The sequence below is a fragment of the Montipora capricornis genome, chromosome 8, assembly GCF_036669925.1.
Source record: "Montipora capricornis isolate CH-2021 chromosome 8, ASM3666992v2, whole genome shotgun sequence".
Lineage (NCBI taxonomy): Eukaryota > Metazoa > Cnidaria > Anthozoa > Scleractinia > Acroporidae > Montipora > Montipora capricornis.
This window is the reverse complement of record NC_090890.1, coordinates 47941987-47960702: the sequence shown is the minus strand read 5'-3', so window position 1 is coordinate 47960702 and position 18716 is coordinate 47941987. Positions and strand designations below refer to the sequence as shown.

The window sequence follows — 18716 nt, the reverse complement described above, 5'->3', positions numbered from 1 at the left end:
TTCCTTCATAAACCGACACAGAATAACAATCTACTCTATAAGTCTTTCAAAAACAAATTAAATCACATTTTGAGATCGGCTAGACGATTATATTATGAGAAGAAATTAGAATATGCAAAAGCAAATACCCATGCTACTTGGAAAATTCTTAATGACATCTTGAATCGGAAGAAATCGGAAGAAGCCTAAAGTAAACTCAATATTCACATCTGATGGTCAAGAAATATCTGATCCAGTTATCATCGCGAATAAATTTTGTAAGTATTTCTCCAGTATTGGTCCTAACCTTGCAAAAGAAATACAATCTCATCCTTTTTCTCATAAAGACTTTCTTTCAGGATCTTTTGCAGAATCTATCTTTTTCAATCCGGCAACAAAAGAAGAAATTATTGTTATTGCTCAATCATTTGCATCCAACAAAGCTGCGGGTTATGATAACATTCCAATGTCCCTCATAAAGGAATCTATCCAATTAATCTCTGAACCTTTGGCTCACATTATTAACTTGTCGATTGCTCATGGCATTGTACCAGATCAAATGAAGATAGCACGGGTAATACCTTTATTCAAAGCTGATGACCAGTCGTTGTTCACTAACTATAGACCTGTTTCAGTTCTACCTAGTTTTTCCAAATTTCTTGGGAGAATAATTTATAACCGTTTAAATGATTATCTAACTAATTTAAATGTCCTTTGTGATGAGCAATATGGCTTTAGGAAAAATCACTCCCCTACACTTGCTTTGATTGATTTGTATGATAAGATTTCCTCTGCTTTAGATCGTGGTGATATAGCTGTTGGTATTTTCCTTGATTTCTCAAAAGCATTCGATACAGTTAATCATAATATTTTATTTGACAAACTTGAACACTATGGTATACGTGGACTGGCCTTAAAATGGGTAAAAAGCTACTTTTCTAACAGATTACAATTTGTAGATTTCAACGGTCATGTTTCTTCTCGCTTTAATATATCCTGTGGGGTTCCTCAGGGCTCTATTCTAGGGCCTTTATTTTTTCTTCTTTACATTAATGATATAGTCAATGCATCTACGGCACTACAACTGATTTTATTCGCGGACGATACCAACGTTTTTCTGTCTGGTAAAGATCCTGATTATTTGGTTAATCAGCTGAATATCGAGTTAAATAAGTTATCAGTATGGTTTAGGGTTAATAAGCTTTCACTGAACCTTAAAAAGACCAAGTTCATAGTGTTCAAACCAAACCAAAAACGTAGAAGTTATAATTTTCAAATTTTGATAAATAAACAACAAATTGATCAAGTTAAAGAAACAGTTTTCTTGGGTGTGATCATCGATGAAAACGTAACCTGGAAGTCTGAGATCTCTCATGTGGCTAACAAAGTGTCGAAATCAATTGGAATGATACAGAAATCAAGTTTTTATTTATCTTCATACTCTTTACGTGTATTGTACTTTTCACTTGTTTATCCTTACTTCTTTTACAGTAATATAGTTTGGGCGTCCACCTATAAAACTAACCTTGTCCGTCTGGTAAAATTGCAGAAAAGAGTGGTGAGAATCATAGATAAATCTCATTTTAATGCTCATTCTGACCCTATATTTAAGAAACTTGGAATCCTAAAATTCCATGATCTTAACCTGTTACAACTTGGTCAATTCATGTTCTCCTATCAAATTCGAACTCTTCCTCCCAAGTTAGCTAGCAAATTCACTCTAAACAGTCAAATTCACACATATTATTCGAGAAACTCTCATGCATTTCGTGTGCCTTTCTGTCGGACTAACATTAAACAATTTTCTGTTTTCTATCAGGGACCTAAATTTTACAATTCTCTTGACATTGATATAATGAATTCTTCCTCAACAGCTTCCTTCAAGAAAGCACTTAAGTCATTCTTTTTTAACAACTATTCTGAAAATTAAGTATTTTGTTCTTCCTGTGTCAAATTGTTTTCACCCTGTAATTTTACTTTCACAACTGTTTACATATTTCAACACCTTAATTAAATGACTAAGTGTTTGTAATCGTATGCTTCATTACCAACTTGTAAGTTCAAACTGTTTTTAATTTCCGTTCATTACTTTATATTTCAACACGTTAAATAACTAAATGTTTGTAACAATTGTATTCTCCGTTGCCAACTTGCATGTCAACAATAGATAGATGCTTTTACTTGGGGAGGCCTAATTTACATAAGCTTAGTAGTTTCTTTTAGGCCTCCTCGCCACCAATGTAATTCAATAATTTTTCTTTTCATCTTCTCTTTTTTGATTGTTCATATTTGTATTTTGATTTCTTCTTTCTGTGGCAAAAAATAAATAAATAAATAAATAAAATAAAATAAAAAACTAGTATTTCTTGAAAAGTCAAATTTCATCGCCTCACATCGTCGTGTTTTGGATGCCCAGTAGCTTCAAACTTTGTTCATATTTTCCTTAATGTTTAAATATTGTATTTTTGGCGTTATTTGGGTGTTGTGTTCGTGTTAAAAGCGAAATGAAAACTGTGAAGAAAGGTCGTCCGCCGAGGAAGGGAAAGCGCCATGTTATTTGGCTCACTACTTCAACCTTAAGATTATGGAACGAAAGGAGGAAGGCGTTTGGATTAAAAAACAAATCGAACAGCGAATTCGCAGAAGTTATTCTTCACGGGATGTTTCTGAAGCGAACCGGCCGATTCGATTGCCCGGATAATAACAACAACAAAGGCGCGCAAAGGACATTGGTTGTCGGTGGCCCTTTAAGCTTGTGTGTTCATTGTTTTGTGCGAATGGTTCAACTTCATCCCGCTACCACATTGTTGTCATGCATGAAGAATCAGGAACACTGGACTGCCACTTTTGTTGTTTTGTCTTACAAGCTAATTCTTTGACTTCAATAAATTAAAGAAACTCGTTCATAGTGGCGGTGAAGTGGTTCTTTATGGCGACTTTACTGTGTCGAGACGTCCTGGCCTGACCGAGAAGTGACTAGTTTCAGTTTCTTGCCAGCCTTCATGTTAACGCGTGATAAGTTTCTCTTCTGTCATTATGCTTGTTTGCAACGCAAGAACAATTAATACTTGGACACTCATCAAAGGCCCGTGAGTGGTTCCAGAAGACGAAGAAGAAGGAACAGCTTACACAACTTGCTTTTGTATATTGACAGTAGAGGAACCGTGACACGTCACGATTAATCAAGACGGTGCCACCAGAGAAATTTGAAAACTAAAATAAGCGATTCTAAAAATCATGGAAATCATTTCGAATACAAACACAAACACAAACACAAATTTGATTGTTAAAATTATTTCTTTTGCTTGAAAGTTGTTATTACTGGGTTGCCGTATGGCAATCCAGTCGATAAGCGGGTAGCATTTTCCGGTTTCCTTTTTGAATGACCAAAATTGAAAGATTTGACAACAACTTGAGACGTTCTTCATCGTTACTTCAAAGCAGTTCCAAGCAATCGAATGAAAGGATACGGTGTCCATATTGGATAATACTCCATCTGGGTTACACCCTCTTGTGGTTAAAATCGCCAAACTGCTTATGACGTTTTGGGCTTCCACAGTAGAGCAGTTGGGACAGCTGGGATACTTACTTGCGAGAGTATGGGCAGGTAGATTTGGTGAGATAAGCGTTCGCTATCTTTACTTCAAAACCGTCGCACAAACGCGGATGGCAGAAATACGTTTGGTAGCCCTAAGTTATATTTCTAAACTACGTTTTCGTTTTCGTCGGATTTGTCGTTGTTTAAGGTACCTAATATTGGAGGGAAGGTGGGGAAGGCCTGTAGCAGCAATTTTAACTGTACCGCTCTTCCCTTACGTTAATTTCCGTTTTTTTTTTTTTTCGGTGTTCATCCAAGCAGCTGCAACCAGACTTCGAGCTTCAGTTGATACGTTGTTTTTCTTATCTTCATTTTCCTTGGTGTTTTCGCAGGTCCAAGGTACTGGCAACATGGCAGCTGTCTGCATAAAGCAGGAACATCTTGTAAAGGTGTTTTCACGCGGTGTGGTTGATTTGCTGCTACGTCAGGCTGACAAGAGTATCCGGCTGTCCAAGTTGGTGTCTGCTTACGAAAAACTTCACAATCACAAGCTTCGTGCACAGATCTTTGGTTTTGTTTCTCTTGATGAGTTGCTTTCCGCTATATCTGCTGTTGCAAAGGTTCGTAGAGTAATCCTGTCGTCCGATAGTCTAGAATGATCCTTCCAGACTTTCTTGTCTAATTGCTCTACAGTCAAAGGACAACAAAATTATTTCAAATTACCAGTAAAACTAATGTGCATGAGGGTGCCTGTATATCTCGTTTATTGATTATGTCGCAAAAAGTAAGATAAAGCCAAGATTTTTGCTTCAAAAACTCATAGTTCTGGATGAAAAATGCATACCAATGCAGTTGTATGAACGGCGACGTACTGATCAAAAGGCATCTACAGTGCCTTGTACTGCAGCGATATGAAAAAATTACATAGAACGAGACTTGAACCTTACGTTTTGTACAGCCCACGGCTCTCCCAACCAAGCTATCGAGTTAGGAGTTCATATTTTAGCCGTTAGAGGTGAATAGATGAATTGATGGATCTGAATGTGCTTATGAATATGAACATGTGAGCAGGGGTGCAGGGATGGCGCAGTGGTGAGAGCACTCGCCTCCCACCAGTGTGGCCTAGGTTCGATTCCTCGACTCGGCGTCATATGTGGGTTGAGTTTGTTGGTTCTCTACTCTGCACCGAGAGGTTTTCTCCGGGTACTCCGGTTTCCCCTCTCCTCAAAAACCAACATTTGAATTGTTGTGTTAATTGTTAATTTCACTTTGCAGTGTCCCCAATTAGTGCTCCAGTGCTAAATCTACTAGACACTTAAATAAAGTTCCTTTCCTTTCCTTTCCTTTTCTTGAAATGACAAAGTCTGATAAAGTTACTCAACCAGGTGAAACTACCCAAGTGAATTTGCTAGTTCGCTTTGTTTCCGGGAAGATTGTATAGTATTTTAGATTCTTAGACCGGAAACCGGAGCTCCCCTTCACGGCTAAACCAAGATCTCTTCTGAGACCACTTCATCGTTTATCTGAACAGGTGGACAGCAAAGATGGCAAGCTGCGGTTGACGCCACTTCAGTCCTTTGCCATTGAAACCAGAGACCTACTGAGGCATCTTCACGGATGCGTCTCACTGAACCGCTTTGCACCAAACTTCCAACAGCTGTATGGCCGGCCATGTAAAGCTGCTGATTACGGCTTCAATCGGATATCTGAGGTGATTGATATCATCTCTAATGTTGCTCAAATACGTGGCAAGTGTGCCGAAAAGATGGTTATCCTCGTAGACGGAGATGATTTCGTCGTACCTCTCAATCAAGGTAACGTCTTTATTTCATTCTCGAGCGGACAATCGAACATGATTGTCGAGACAGTGTGGCCTGGTATCCTAACATGCCCTTTTTTTGTGTTTGAAATCCTGTTCGGTTTATCAAATGAATTTGTCGTGTGGACCTTTTTAATTTGTTTGCCGAGTGCAAGTTTACGAGGCTCTCGTTCGTCTTCATCAGTGCTGTCTAATAAAATTTCATTCTTTCGTCAACCATCGAGGGTTGTCCAATTTTACACGAGATTCACGTTACCTTGTGTAGGCGTGACGCAGTGACCCTCTAACCATGACCTCACACTAATGTCCAGCCAAAATGCACCTAATTGGATGCACTCCTTTAAAGCGAGTTTTAATCGAGTGTCGTAAACCAAAACCAAAGTAATTACTTTAGCCAAGCAAAAAAGGACGGAGACAATCTGGTAAACCAATCAAAACTCGAAGTAATTACACGTAACCGACTCAAAGCGCGGGGAAATGTGCACGCGCGAACCACGATTTGTTTTGGTTTCACTTCTGATTGGTTAAAAAAGTGGCGCGAGAACTTTGAACCAATCACTGAGTGAAGTAATCAGAAACCAAAGCAATTCGCTAATTACTTTCGACACTCAATTGAAAACCGCTGTAAGTCTAAGCCTTACCTATTTCTAACAATAAGGTAAGGGTAAAGGTTAACGTTATTTTTAGCTTAGGGTAAATGTATCTGTTTATCCTTACTTGATGAGCAGCATTTGGTGGACGCTTTGTGACGTTAATTGTCTGTATTCCGAGACACACGAGTGATATTGATGTTGGGAAGAACAACAAGTGTGCACTTCGGGATGTTTATTCAAACCCGCGTGCAGCAAACTAGTGCCTGCATTTCTGGACATATCTCTGACCCCAACCGGAACCCTAACCAAAGAGCAACATGAAGTTCTTAAGAGGTCACATTGTGGCGTTTACGCAAATTACAGCGATTCTAATTATACAATTGCATTGGACATGTATCTAGCTATGTTCTTTGGACAGTTGCAGAGACGCAGAGAAACCAGGAAGGCACTGTCCAAGAAACGGGTTCGTCTTCTAACAAAAATGGTGCGGCTAAGAATGCCGATGCTGTTTCGCAACTTTGCGTTGAAGAAGGTAATTGTTATACTTATCAGTTGGTATTGCGAGAATCGTGGTTCATCGTTTCAATGTAAAACACTTGGTGTTTATTTCATTTTTAGATGATGAAATCGTGGTTACCATCGACGACAACGATGGAGAAGGCAAGTTAAACAAACCATCTTCGTTTTAAGTTTAGTCTCTTTTTTTCTAGCGAAGAGTTCGGAATTTCTGTAATGGCACTTGGATCTACTGTTTACATAAATCTTTTCTTTCATGGAAATGTTTCATACTCGAAGTCGCTTTGAAGAAGATGTGACTCGGATGCGTCATTTTTGGGCTCAGGAGTGGTAGCGATATTCTGGTTTACAAACATTGACGTTACATTTCTTTGATATTGAAATTTGCCATCCACGGAACAAAAGAAGTTATTGTTTCAACAGCAAATTAGCTTTTGGTTGGCATATTAATAACAAAGGGTGACGTAACGAGAAATATCGATATAGTAATATGAATAATCACTTCAAAGTTTCAGGGTGAGCGCAAGTGCTCTCTTAAACGGGAGACTGACCAAATCTACTCAAAGCAGATCAATAGGACATTTGCATGATGACGCCATTTGTCTACAAGTGTCAGGATCCTTAGGGTTTTGCTTGTGTTATGCTAATTAGAGCTATTGTTATTTTTACCCCGCTGGGAATACGAAATTTAAATAAAAGAAGAACAAACTGAATTCTGTTAGTTGTAGTCAAATGACGCTATCGTGAAAGTTGCCTATTCAAATTTGTTTTTGGTGAGAGAGAGAGGCTGGATGTGGGGACACATCAGTGGAGGGAGGGTGCTCTAACCATAGTTTCCGCCCTGCTCTGCACCTTGTTAAGCTATCCAAATAAGATGGTTTCTTCGATGAGAGGTTGACCCACAAGGTTTAGAGAATAATAGGCCATTTCCGTGTTCATGTATGCCTCCTCTTCAAAGCGAGTCTAAGTGCGAAGTTTTTGTGATGGTACTTTTTTTGTGATGGTAATTAGTTCTACTTTACATATGAATGAAAACTAATTTTCGTGAGAAAAACTTCGCACTTAGACTCGCTTTGAGGAGCAGGCAGACATGAATTCGGAAATGAACTATTCATTTTTCAGTGGGATTCCTGCGTCCTGAAACGGAATTTATACACAGACGTAATCTCTGACACGATATCCAAAATCTTTTTAATGTGGACTCATTAATTAAAGAGGCTAGGTCACGCAATTTTAGGCAATTTCAGCACGGATCGAATGGTCATAGAATTAACTAAAATATCAAAATAACTGTTTCAAAACTATAGAAGAACTCTAACAAAACACAGGGAAGCCAAGAAGGGACAGGGATGGACAAAACTGGAGAGGATTGAAATGGACTGAATTTGGGTAAATTTTGATAAACGTCGGCCCACCTCTATCAAATTGTCATTTACAAAGCTGGAAAATCATTCTCAGTTATGTGGCCGTGATTTTGCAAATGAAAGACTCTTGCTCTGCCAATTTAACGTTTAGAGCTCATAGTTAACAAAATTAAACAAAATTACCTAAAATAGCTTGACCTAGCCCCTTTAAGCTTAGACTATGGGCACCGCCGCCGCGCCGCCGCCCCCCACCCCAAAGAAAATGAAAAAATTATTAAAAGAAGGGGTGCTTGATATCTTTAATTTATTATTAATTTGGATATGTGGTCAATAACGTTTTGCAATTTTGTCTTTATCTTTTCTTTTTGCTTTATCCAGACTTGATTGTCCTTGATGGGGAAGGATCATTCAGATCATTCCCAGAGCAGACGATGACTGAAGACTGGTTGATGGCTCCGGTTCCTGAATCCCTTCCAGAACCAGACTTGCAACCTGCAGTCCCCGAACCTCCCCCGGTGGGTGATCTAATTTCCTTCACCGAGTTTGACGTCGATTTGCTTTTTGCAGCCATTAACAACATGGGCCTTCCCAACCCACTGAGCACGGCAAGCCCAGGGGGTGACTTGACCGAGCTGCTGGCAGAGTCAAACGAACTCTCCGGTGAATACAACGGCTCGCCGCAACGAGACTGCAGAGTGCATGTGTTTGATCAGAGATCGCCTCCAGAAGGAAAATTGAAAGATTTGGAGATGCCTCGTTCTCCTACTGTGAGGCCGTCACCTATGAAACCTGGGGTCATGTTCCTCTCTGAAGTGGAGGCCGATCTCCTGTCACGCAGTCCCACTGAACCGACAGTGTCAAGGAAGCTCGCAGCAAAATTCACGTGTGAAGCCGCACAAAAGTCGTCTTCTCAGCGTGAGGAAAAGAAAGGGAAAGCGAGGAGGTTTTCTGCTCCTAAAGTCAAACTGGCTGCCAGTTTCAGCAAGACGCCCAGTAATTAAAATCCTACCTTCTTAATGATGAAGACATCTGTTTGAGTTAAAGGGCAAGTGGTAGCAGAATTGGTTCTCTATATTGGGGCATCTTTTTCGTTTTTTTTTTTTTCCGCAACCGTTCTTTTGGTCGTGCGACGACCTTCGGCGAGGCATTGTGACGTAAGTCACACAACGATCATTCCTAAAGGTCGGTCCGGAACGTTCACGTTTCTTTGGTGACTTTCGGTAGCCATATCGACTTCGCCCACATGAAAAGGTTTCTTCAGAAATCAGAAATTTTTACGCGCAGTCGGTTTTTTTGTGTGAATTGCTTCTTTTGTTCTCTGTGGGACCTTTTTTTCAATATGGGCAAAGATGACATGCTGAAGGCCTTACCTTTTAGATGTCGGCAAAGTGATTTGGGTACCTTGGCTGCAGTTGTTTTTTTTGTGCTTTTGAGTGCGTGGTACTTAAAATGAACGAGATATATTTGAAATTTCTTTTGATAGTGGGGCCCTATCTTTATTTTTGTATTTGTTTTGCTTTGGTTTCTACGTGTGTTCATCATTCGTTAAATTGAGCGTATTCATATCACGTCACGGCGATCCAAAACAAAGAAAGCGCTGACAACATGACCGGGACTAATGTTTCTCTAAGAAATGATGGCGGCTTCTAACACAGTGTATCAAAGAGCTGGTAAGGTGAGCGAATGCGCCAGTTGTGTTTTATGGTAACTTCGTTTTGGTAAAATTGCGCTTTGAGTTTCTGACAAGCGGTGGCAATGAGGTCCAGAATTTTCTTTTACTTTGCTAGAGATCAGCGGGAACTCATCCAGCTGGGCTGTGAAGAAATTGCTCGTGGACAGTCGTAGATCATCTCATCCCCTAGTTAAGTGAGCATTCTTGGGAAATAAGGCCAAAAAAAAAGTTTCTCCTTGTTGACTACCCAAAGCGAGCAAATGGGAAACAACTACAGCTTATTTCAATGACAAGCGGTTTGAGTGAAAGCTTTTTTATGGTTGGAGTTCTCACTCACGAAGGCTTTAGTCCATGTTATTCAGTGCCGGCTTGCTGTGTCATCTACTGATCCATTTTAGGTAGTCAATAGGAATAACTGGCAAAAACAGTCAAGTTCACACTGAAAAAGATCGCAAATTTATTTATTTATCAAGGCCTTTTTTCACTGGTTTTTTGTTTTGTTATGTTGATTGTTGAGTTTACTTTGCAGTTAAGTTTGATTATTGTGTTTGTTGGGTTTTGTTGAAAAAGGCAGACATAGCTTTACAACTTAACGAAGAAAAGAGTGAAGACGGGGTAACAGCTGTGAGAATGATGTAACAAACTCAATTAATCTTCGTTCTCTTGTGTTAACAAGGACATTTGGTGGCCTAAAATTTCAAGTTGTTTATCAGAGCTTTTCAAGTTCGTATTCCTTATGGCAGGGATTTATTTACCCGAGGGAAGAGCTGTAGTCTGAAAATCGAGAACTATCCGAGTCGCAGTTTCAAGCTCGACTTTCATTTAAGGTTGCAAAATAATACTAGATTCTTAATGCTCGGTAAGAGGTTACAGAATCCCATTTTGCGGACTGCTTCAATGCAGGGAGTGTCATTTTGTAGCTAAGCAGGAGCCAATCGTGTGTTTCTATGTTTTGTTTGGTTACCTTTCCTTCATTTGAGGAAACGGTGGCTTTATTTTTTCTTTCGAACCTGTCTATTGGCGGTAGGGCAGGTCCATGGATCCTTCATTCTGATTGGACAACACGGAACAGGTCATTGACGTCATCAGTGTCCCAGTTCTAGTCCTTTCTGCGTAAGTGAAGGTAGGTGATGTGCTGTGCATAATTGTGTCGTTTATTTGTTATATGTGTTTTCAGTGACATCGCTTGGCTCCTGGCAAATAATTAATTTTAGCAGAATTCTCAGGTGTAGGATTGTTGGAAGTTTGGAAGATGTTGAATTAAGAGGGCAAAGTTGTATAAATTAATCTGGCAATTGGTGGAATAAAGAAAAGGTATTAGAAAAAGGATAACCGGTTCAGACTTGAAGGATTGAGATGATGGGGCTGGCCCCTTTGGATTCTTGCGGCTTTTTGAGACGTAATCGGCCCTCGCGAGCGACATGGATATTGTACTTGTGGTCTTTGTATTGATGGAAAAAAAGACAACTTTGCTTTTGTTTCCGTCAAGACATTTTTCGGCAGAGGGATGTCCCGTGCATATCCGCTGGTCAATCTTCAAGAAATAAACGATTTTTGAGGAAGCTCTTTTTCTGTGAAGGCACCGACGACCTGCGAATTAAAAAGGGCGCTTTCTACTCTGTTTTTTCGCGATCAGCAAGGTAAGAAGATAAAAGACACTGTCTCGCGGGGTCTTGGAAAATAGGAGAAAGCTGTTTTATTCCAGTTGTATTTTTAACATTGATTTCAACACTTGGGTTGTCAGTTGAACTATTTTATATGGACAAGATGATCACTTTCCAGGGCAAGTGGAAGTTAAGGTGCATGGGTGCACAAGTCAGACCTTTTTACATGAAGAGGCGCATCTGGTTGCTTTACGTGCAACTATTCAAGGCCGAAGAAAGAAAAATCAGCCTTATGCAAAGAATCTCGGTTCAGAAGAAAAAATATATTATTCCTTTAGCTGCGGATATCGTATTTTGTTAAATACCATGGCGATTTTAATGGTTTTATGGTTGGTGTACACATTCCAACCATTCTACTTGAAAATATTGGAAAGGCTGGACGTAATTACATTGCCATAGCCGGCACAAAGGTGTTTTTTTCTCCAGCAGGAATATAATTGAAGTTCTGACAGCGTTAGTCCATTTCATAGCCGGCTTGCTGATGCCAACTGACAGGGCATCCGTTTTAAGTTTGGTCCAATTTTTAAAAATAATGAAGACTTAAGTACGTCGCTATATGATGGCAGCATACGTAGGACCCTCTGTTGGGAGGTCTCCAAATGGCTTTTCTATTTTCGGCGGTAGAGGTTGGATTCAGCAGCATGAAGAGCCTTAACAGCGACGTTTTCTACCAAGTTTCGTTTGCGACGACGCCAGACCACTAGGCGGTATCAGGAGAACTGTAATAACGTGGCGTTTATGGATGACTGATACAGATTTGATACCGGACAGCTGTTAATTATGTTGACAGGCAATCCAGGGACCGGTTGCTCGAAGCCTGGTTAGCGCTAACCATTGGTTAAGAGGTATCAATTGGTTTCCATGGTATTTAACGCTGGTTAGCGCTAACCATGCTTCTAGCAACCCGGGCCTGAACGTCTCATACTGACGGAACTGAAAAGACACCATAAGGAGGCCACCAAATTTTGTTTATTCAGGAGGGGTGCGATTGCTTCGTGTCTGATCTCTTTTGTCAACAGGACACGAAGACGTCACGAGGTGGTCACCTCGTAAACCCGCTAGTGCCTTTGTCGTGGTTTCATGGGGATCTTGCTAGCCCAGGCGAAAATTGATATTCGCCCGCTCGTGACATCATACCCCGCACGACTTGACCGCGACGATGTGAAGATCTGAATAAAAAACAACGGCGACATTTTAGAAATAGGTTAAATAGATACTAGTAAATGGTGCAGGTAGAATTTAGCATTTTATCAGTAGCAATAATGACTTAAATATATTCCAAGTAAGGAAACGTGTGAAGGGAAATATAAATCAGTGCTATTAGACGACGAAAAAGGAATGACGCGTGAGGATTTAAGTTAGTGATTACAGATGTGCAGCGATAGAAAAGGATTCTAAAGGTTGGAAGAGGAGATGGGACAATTCAAAATTGTACATGCCGCGCAGATGAGAGAAAGCTTTTCATGGTTGAACTGATCAACTGTAGTGAATGTGATAAAAGAGAGAAAAAGATAGATGGGGATCACATCCTATGACACAGTGGTGAATCACTAGAAGCCGGATTTATACAGTGTGGAAATAAACGTGCAAGTGATAGCGTTGAACGTGCAAGAAGAATTATCTTCTTTTGGGCGTGACATTTTTCAGGGGTCGCATTTCAGATTTTCAGTTTGACGAAATAAATAGAATCGCGATCGACGGTACAGACAGCAGAAAGCGAATTTGGATTTAGAGCAGTCAAGATTGCGTGGGCGAAAGGGAGAATTAGAGTGGTGGTACTTCGTTCAACGAAAGTGTTTGCATTGAAATGAACGCAATCAACAGGAATAGTGCGAGGAAGAAAACAAACAGAAAAATTAAAGAAACCTTTAGAGACTCAAGAAAGAGTACTTTTAGCAGCACGTGGCCTGAAAGAAAAGATTTACAGCAAAGTGAAACGGAAAGAAATCCAAGAATCATCCATGAATTAAGAGGAAAACCGTATGGAAAGAAAGAGGACTGAATAGAAGAGGACGTGTGGATTGGGAAATGAACCCTATACGTTTGTAAAATGGAAGACACAAGAAAAGACCGGGTCGCTTTTGAAACTTACCCAACTTAGGCTAAGGTGGGAAAGTGAAAGTACATTCTAGAAATATTCGCCTGCTGAAAGGGGATTGAACTAGTAATTAGAACAAATCCAATTCGGTCTTAAATTGGGATGAATCTTTGCCCTAGAGTTCTCTAGGTTGTTGGCTGTCTTGTTGGGGCCCAAAAAACAGCGATGTAAGCCGCCTACCAACTCGCTTGTTTTGAGGGAAGATATGTTAGATTCGACTCTTGCTTGCGGGTACTCGGATTTTCCCCGAGTATACCCGACTCATCTTCGTAAATAACATCTCTTCGAGACTGACTTTGTTACTCGATCATGCCAACAGCTCTTTCCTTGGGTAAATCTTTCCAAGTTAAATGAAAACTCCAAACAAGTGAGTGCTTGTTTTCGGATGAGAAAACCTTGTGACTGCAAACTGAAAGCGTACAACGCGAATGGGTTGTAGTTCGGTTCGCGTGCAAGGCTGTTTACCCCGCTTTTCTCTCTTCGTAGCTGTTTATCTTTGTATTGCATCGAATTGAGCTTCACATTGTTTTACAGTTTTTTTCCGTCAAAGAAGGGAAGTCTTTGAATAAAATTAAATAATGAATTTGTCAGTTTTGATGGAGCCTTCATTTCTCTAACTTCCCACAGCTTAGAACATATTCCTTGTCCAAAGGCCTTTGCCTGATCTGGTGTTTTGAGTGTAGGAACGGACGCGATTTCATGTCGATAAAAAGAACCATTGGTGGTTATCAGTTTACTTGCAAGAGTTCGTCGTCTTCCGAGACCCCCCCAACCCCTCTCTCTCCCTTAGATTTTGCTTGTCTCGCTCTCCTCCTGAGAGTGTTACCAGCCAAAAGAGAATGTTTTATGAGAGAGACTGGTGGGTTTTTAACTACTTGTTAAGCTAATGATGATCGCTTCTTCAGATGTCACAACTTGACTGAGCTCTTGCAGCTTGCAAATACACCAGGTACAAAAGATATACGCATAAAATTTAAACTTTGTCCAGGTTTGGAAGAAAAATGCGTGTTCCCACATAGAAAAAATCTTTGTGAGGGGTAGGCTTTTTCGCAAGGAAAGGACACGGTTTTGCTTTTTTTTCTTTTTTGGGTTGGTAATGAGACCACATGTTCGTGATATGTCTCCAAACTGGGTTAAGGCCAACATGTCGCCCGATGTGAAGGAATCCGGAATCCAGCAAATGTGAGGCTTTGGTGTCCGGAATCCAGAGCGTCGAATCTGAAAAATCAGAGAGACCTACGACCCTCATAACACCTGTCGGTTGCCCCACCCATTCCGCTACGGGCACTTTTTGGGAGTAAGGTGGGTTATCTAAATTCTTATTGAACTGTGTGTCCCTGTGGTCTGTGGGCTCTACATAGTGATGCGCCTTTGATGAAGGTAGATAGACATCTTAGCTCCTAGGAGTTCTTGTCGCTCATCCGACAGGTGTTACGGAGATCCGAGGTTCGAATCGCCTTGGACAGGTGCTTTCGCTCGTTGCCCAGTAATCAGTCTATCACCCTTCTCAATTCTTGGTTTGCATCCACGTGATGGAGTCGGCCATGTTGGTGTACATAGATAGAGGATATTACACGGTGGCGAAAAGATATGAATTTTATGTTCGAGTGGCAAGACAATACACATAAAATTCATATCTTCGAGTTACGTGTAATTTTCTTTTTATTATGTAGACAGGAGTGTTTTCCTCACCATTTTTCTTTCTAACGCCGAGCACAAACTTTATCGCAAATTCTTGCAGCTCGGCGGCAGGAATTTCTTCAATTTTCGCATTTCTTCTTCACTTGCAAGGAACTCCTTGAATACTTCTAAGTAGTTTCATTCTTCTTGTTACCATTTTTTTGTTTCTCAGAAAAGGATTTTACGTCAGCTTCAGAGAACTTCACTAATCTATCGCTCGCCATTTTTCACTGAATGTTTGCACAAACAACCATGCAGAGGCGGGAAATGACGTCATCAATATCCTCACAAGTGAGGATAAGGAAATCGAAAATACTTCACTCGGGTCCCGGATGTATATAAAAAACAAAAATGGCCCCATACGTTTTGCATAACAATAGAATCAATTTTACTGCATTGTTCTGTACATCAAAATGTCCGGCCGCCTTGACGTCAGATGGAAACCACCAATACCATTGCGTGAACATCTCCTATTGAGTGAACATCTGCTATCTCCAATTTGCGTGGTCTCATGCGTCAGCGTGCGTTCAAGATTTGAATCACGCGGTAAGATTAGAGGGCATGGGAAATGCGTTAAGGAGTTGCTCGAAGCGTAGCCTTGGCAACTCAACCTTCTTGAGTGCTTTGCAAGTTTCCCAAGTGCATCAAATCTAAATGAACGGTCAGCTGACGCACAAACAAGTTGGTTTATAACATTTTCAATGCCGTTATTTAATACAAGGCAAGGATGTGGCCTGGCGTGAATTCTCCTGTCAGATTTTTTACCAATATGAAACGAGATCGTTGTAGCGTAGCGAAATGCTTTTCTGAAACGAAATAAACGACACATAACAGAGTAGCAGAGGGAAATGTATATTAAGGACGGTGCCTACTAATTCAAAGGTATTTTTGCGTGGTTTACTGAAATATGCGGGAAAAGCAGATCTTAACAAATGTTATCGAAATCCGAAAGGAAAATTGGGGGTAACCACGCATTTTCCCATGACAATTAATCAACAATATTTGCAAGAAGCTTCAAAATACTAAGCAATGTTTGGCGTTCTTTTCCAAATTGAAGCTTAATTATCTCTGAAAAATGCGTGGTTACCCCCAATTTCTTTTTGGATACCAAGAAAACTTGCTGACTTCTTTCTCTGCATAGTTTTAAACAGCGCAAAAATATCCCTGTATTAGGAAGCATCGGCGATAGGAAACCTGAGTATCTTGAGAAGCGAAGAACTTATGCGCAGTAGCAGTAGTAGGCACCATCCTTGGGCCCGTTTTAAACGTCGCATTTTACATGTGCCGAATCTAATGCAAATGAGAAAAATCTATTGTTTTCGCTCGATCATTGGCATTAGATTCGGCACATGTAAAATGCGATGTTTAAAACGGGCCTTAAACATTTTTAAAAACTATTACAAAACAGTTCCTCTTTTTGCGGACTACACGAATTTATTTGCCAAGTTCGAACTAATCAACCTCGTTCCTCTCTCTTCTTCCCAGGAGAATGTACCCTTGTTACAGATTGTCACGTGTGTGCTAGATTAAATTCTTGTCCCCACTGAACTCACCTACTGAGCTCGGTAGGAAGTGGAGATTAAAGGTGGCAGACACGAGGGGTCATGTTGCAGCGACAAACTTTTATAGTGCACACTGAAGCGACATTTACAGGGACGTGTAGCGGGGAAATGTAGCATGGACAAGATCACAACATGTGCACACACATGAAAATGTTGCGGGTACATGTTTCAGGGATATGTTGCAGCGACGTGTCCTCGTGTGAACTGATACTTTGAATTGTGCAACACCAATTTGTCGGTTATTTTGTCCTCGCGACGTGTCACATGAAGTTTAAGAAGTTGAACTTCATGGGACACGTCGCGGGGACATGTCGCTGCAACGAATCCCTGAAACATGTACCCGCAACATTTTCACGTGTGTACAAATGTTGTGATTTTGTCCCTGCTACATGTCACCGCCACACGACCCTAATGCATGTCGCTTCAGTGTGAATGACACACCTTTTTGTCGCTGCAACATGGCTCTGCTACATGGCTCCTCGTGTCTGCCCAACATGGCGTGGCGCAGGAATGTCTTTTAATCTCAAACAAAATGATTATCTTCCGTATCCTGTTGGAAGTTCTACCACTGCATCTATCCTCAAACACAACGCTTTCAGACAAATTACTTGTTTCACTTTAAACATCACGTTTGTCTCACCCGAAATCAGCAGAACTTGAAATCTAACTTAAAAACGCAGGCTCAATTTGGAAAAGAAAAACAATTTGTTCCGCCCTCCCCTAAAAATAGAACTGAATACTGTTGACAAAGTAATAATTAAGCCGATGACCCACCCTGCTTGCGCATTTCATTTGTACTCATAGGCACGTGACCAGCCACAACCAGGTTCTCGATGGAGGAAGAGAAAGGATCCGGCTGGGGACGAGGTTGACATGATCACTTTTCTGGAAAGTTCTAGAAATGGCCTCCGATGCTTTCCTTGCGATAACAATTCTTACATCACGGACAACATCCCTTGTCAAAGGCAGGTGGACTCCTTACGTGTCGTGATCGCCGCCATGTTGGTGGAAGAAAATATAAGGTCTCTAATTTGCCAATATCAAAAATACCATAATACTCTTCGTTTGTCTCTTCAAAATTGTGCATAGCCGTTGTTAATCTTCTCTTGGGACTTATTTATAATGGTCCTAAGAGAAACTGGAAACAATGCATATGCAAAATTTTGCGTGGACAAACGAAGACTTTTTAAGGATTAAACCACTGCAAAAACCGTGTACGATCAAAACTTGCTCTACGTTGGATCAAAATAGATCGTGACCACACCAAAAAAAAATTTAAAAATAGAAAATATACTGCAATGACATAAAAAGGCTACGTGATGTGTAATAAAAACGGAAATGCATAAAAAAGAGGAGAGAGAATAATACATGATAACAAGATGAAAAAAACAAAAGAAAATTAAAAGGTAGCTAAACTAAATTACATTTCATCTCTTCTGTTAAGGCCTGCAGGCTCCAGTGTTTTTCCTCAGTGTATGAGGAATGCCTCACGAGCCTTCACGACTAGTGTGCAGTTCGAGCGGTATCCAGGATCATGTGATCCTCCGCGTGACCACTGGTCAGGAAGTGTCGTGAAACCGCAGTGGGGGTATAACTACAAAAGGGGTTTATAATAGGTCGCTTATGTTCATTAAAGCGGTCTTTAAGACGACGTTTGGTCTCTCCGATGTACTGAAGATTACATTTAGTGCACTGAATCATGTAAATTACATTAGGGGTTTCACAAGTAATATGTGATTTTATTTTAAAGGTTTGTCTAGTACTATAAAAAGTATATTGATTACGGCCATCCTCAATAAAAGGACAGGCGGTGCAACTAGTTTCATTGCACCGAAACGAGCCGGATGGAGACCCAGATTGGTCGGTGTTAGTAGGTTCCGGCAATTTAGCTCTAACTAGAATGTCACTAATGTTTTTACAACGCCGGTAGGCTACTAAAGGGAGATTAGTGAAAACATTTTTACAGCGACCAGATGAATAAAGCACGTTAGAGTGTTTGTGAATTATACGGGATATGTTAGGTAAAGCGGGGTTATAGGTAATGACGAACGGAACAGTATCTGTCTGTTGTTTAGGTTTGGGTTTAAGAGCGTCGTTCCGGGAAATGTCAGAAGCACGTCGTATCTGGGTTTTAAGGAAATTAAGTTCGTAACCTCGATTGACGAGGTAGTCCATAAGTTCCTTACAGCGTTGTTTGTAAGCCCATGAGGAGCTTAACTTGGGTCAGGAAT

The 18716-nt window shown here is 40.5% G+C and overlaps 1 protein-coding gene across 1 annotated transcript in view; it reads left to right on the top strand.

The window, feature by feature from the left end:
* LOC138060362 (meiosis regulator and mRNA stability factor 1-like) overlaps positions 1–13835 on the top strand; it is a 33557-nt gene extending 19722 nt beyond the window's left edge. Inside the window, exons 17-21 of the mRNA XM_068906118.1 lie at positions 3910–4137; positions 5049–5331; positions 6348–6461; positions 6548–6589; positions 8188–13835. Coding sequence (XP_068762219.1) covers positions 3910–4137; positions 5049–5331; positions 6348–6461; positions 6548–6589; positions 8188–8810 — 1290 coding nt within the window. The 3' untranslated portion in view covers positions 8811–13835. The remainder of the gene's footprint in view (positions 1–3909; positions 4138–5048; positions 5332–6347; positions 6462–6547; positions 6590–8187) is intronic.
* Positions 13836–18716: the final 4881 nt, after the last annotated feature.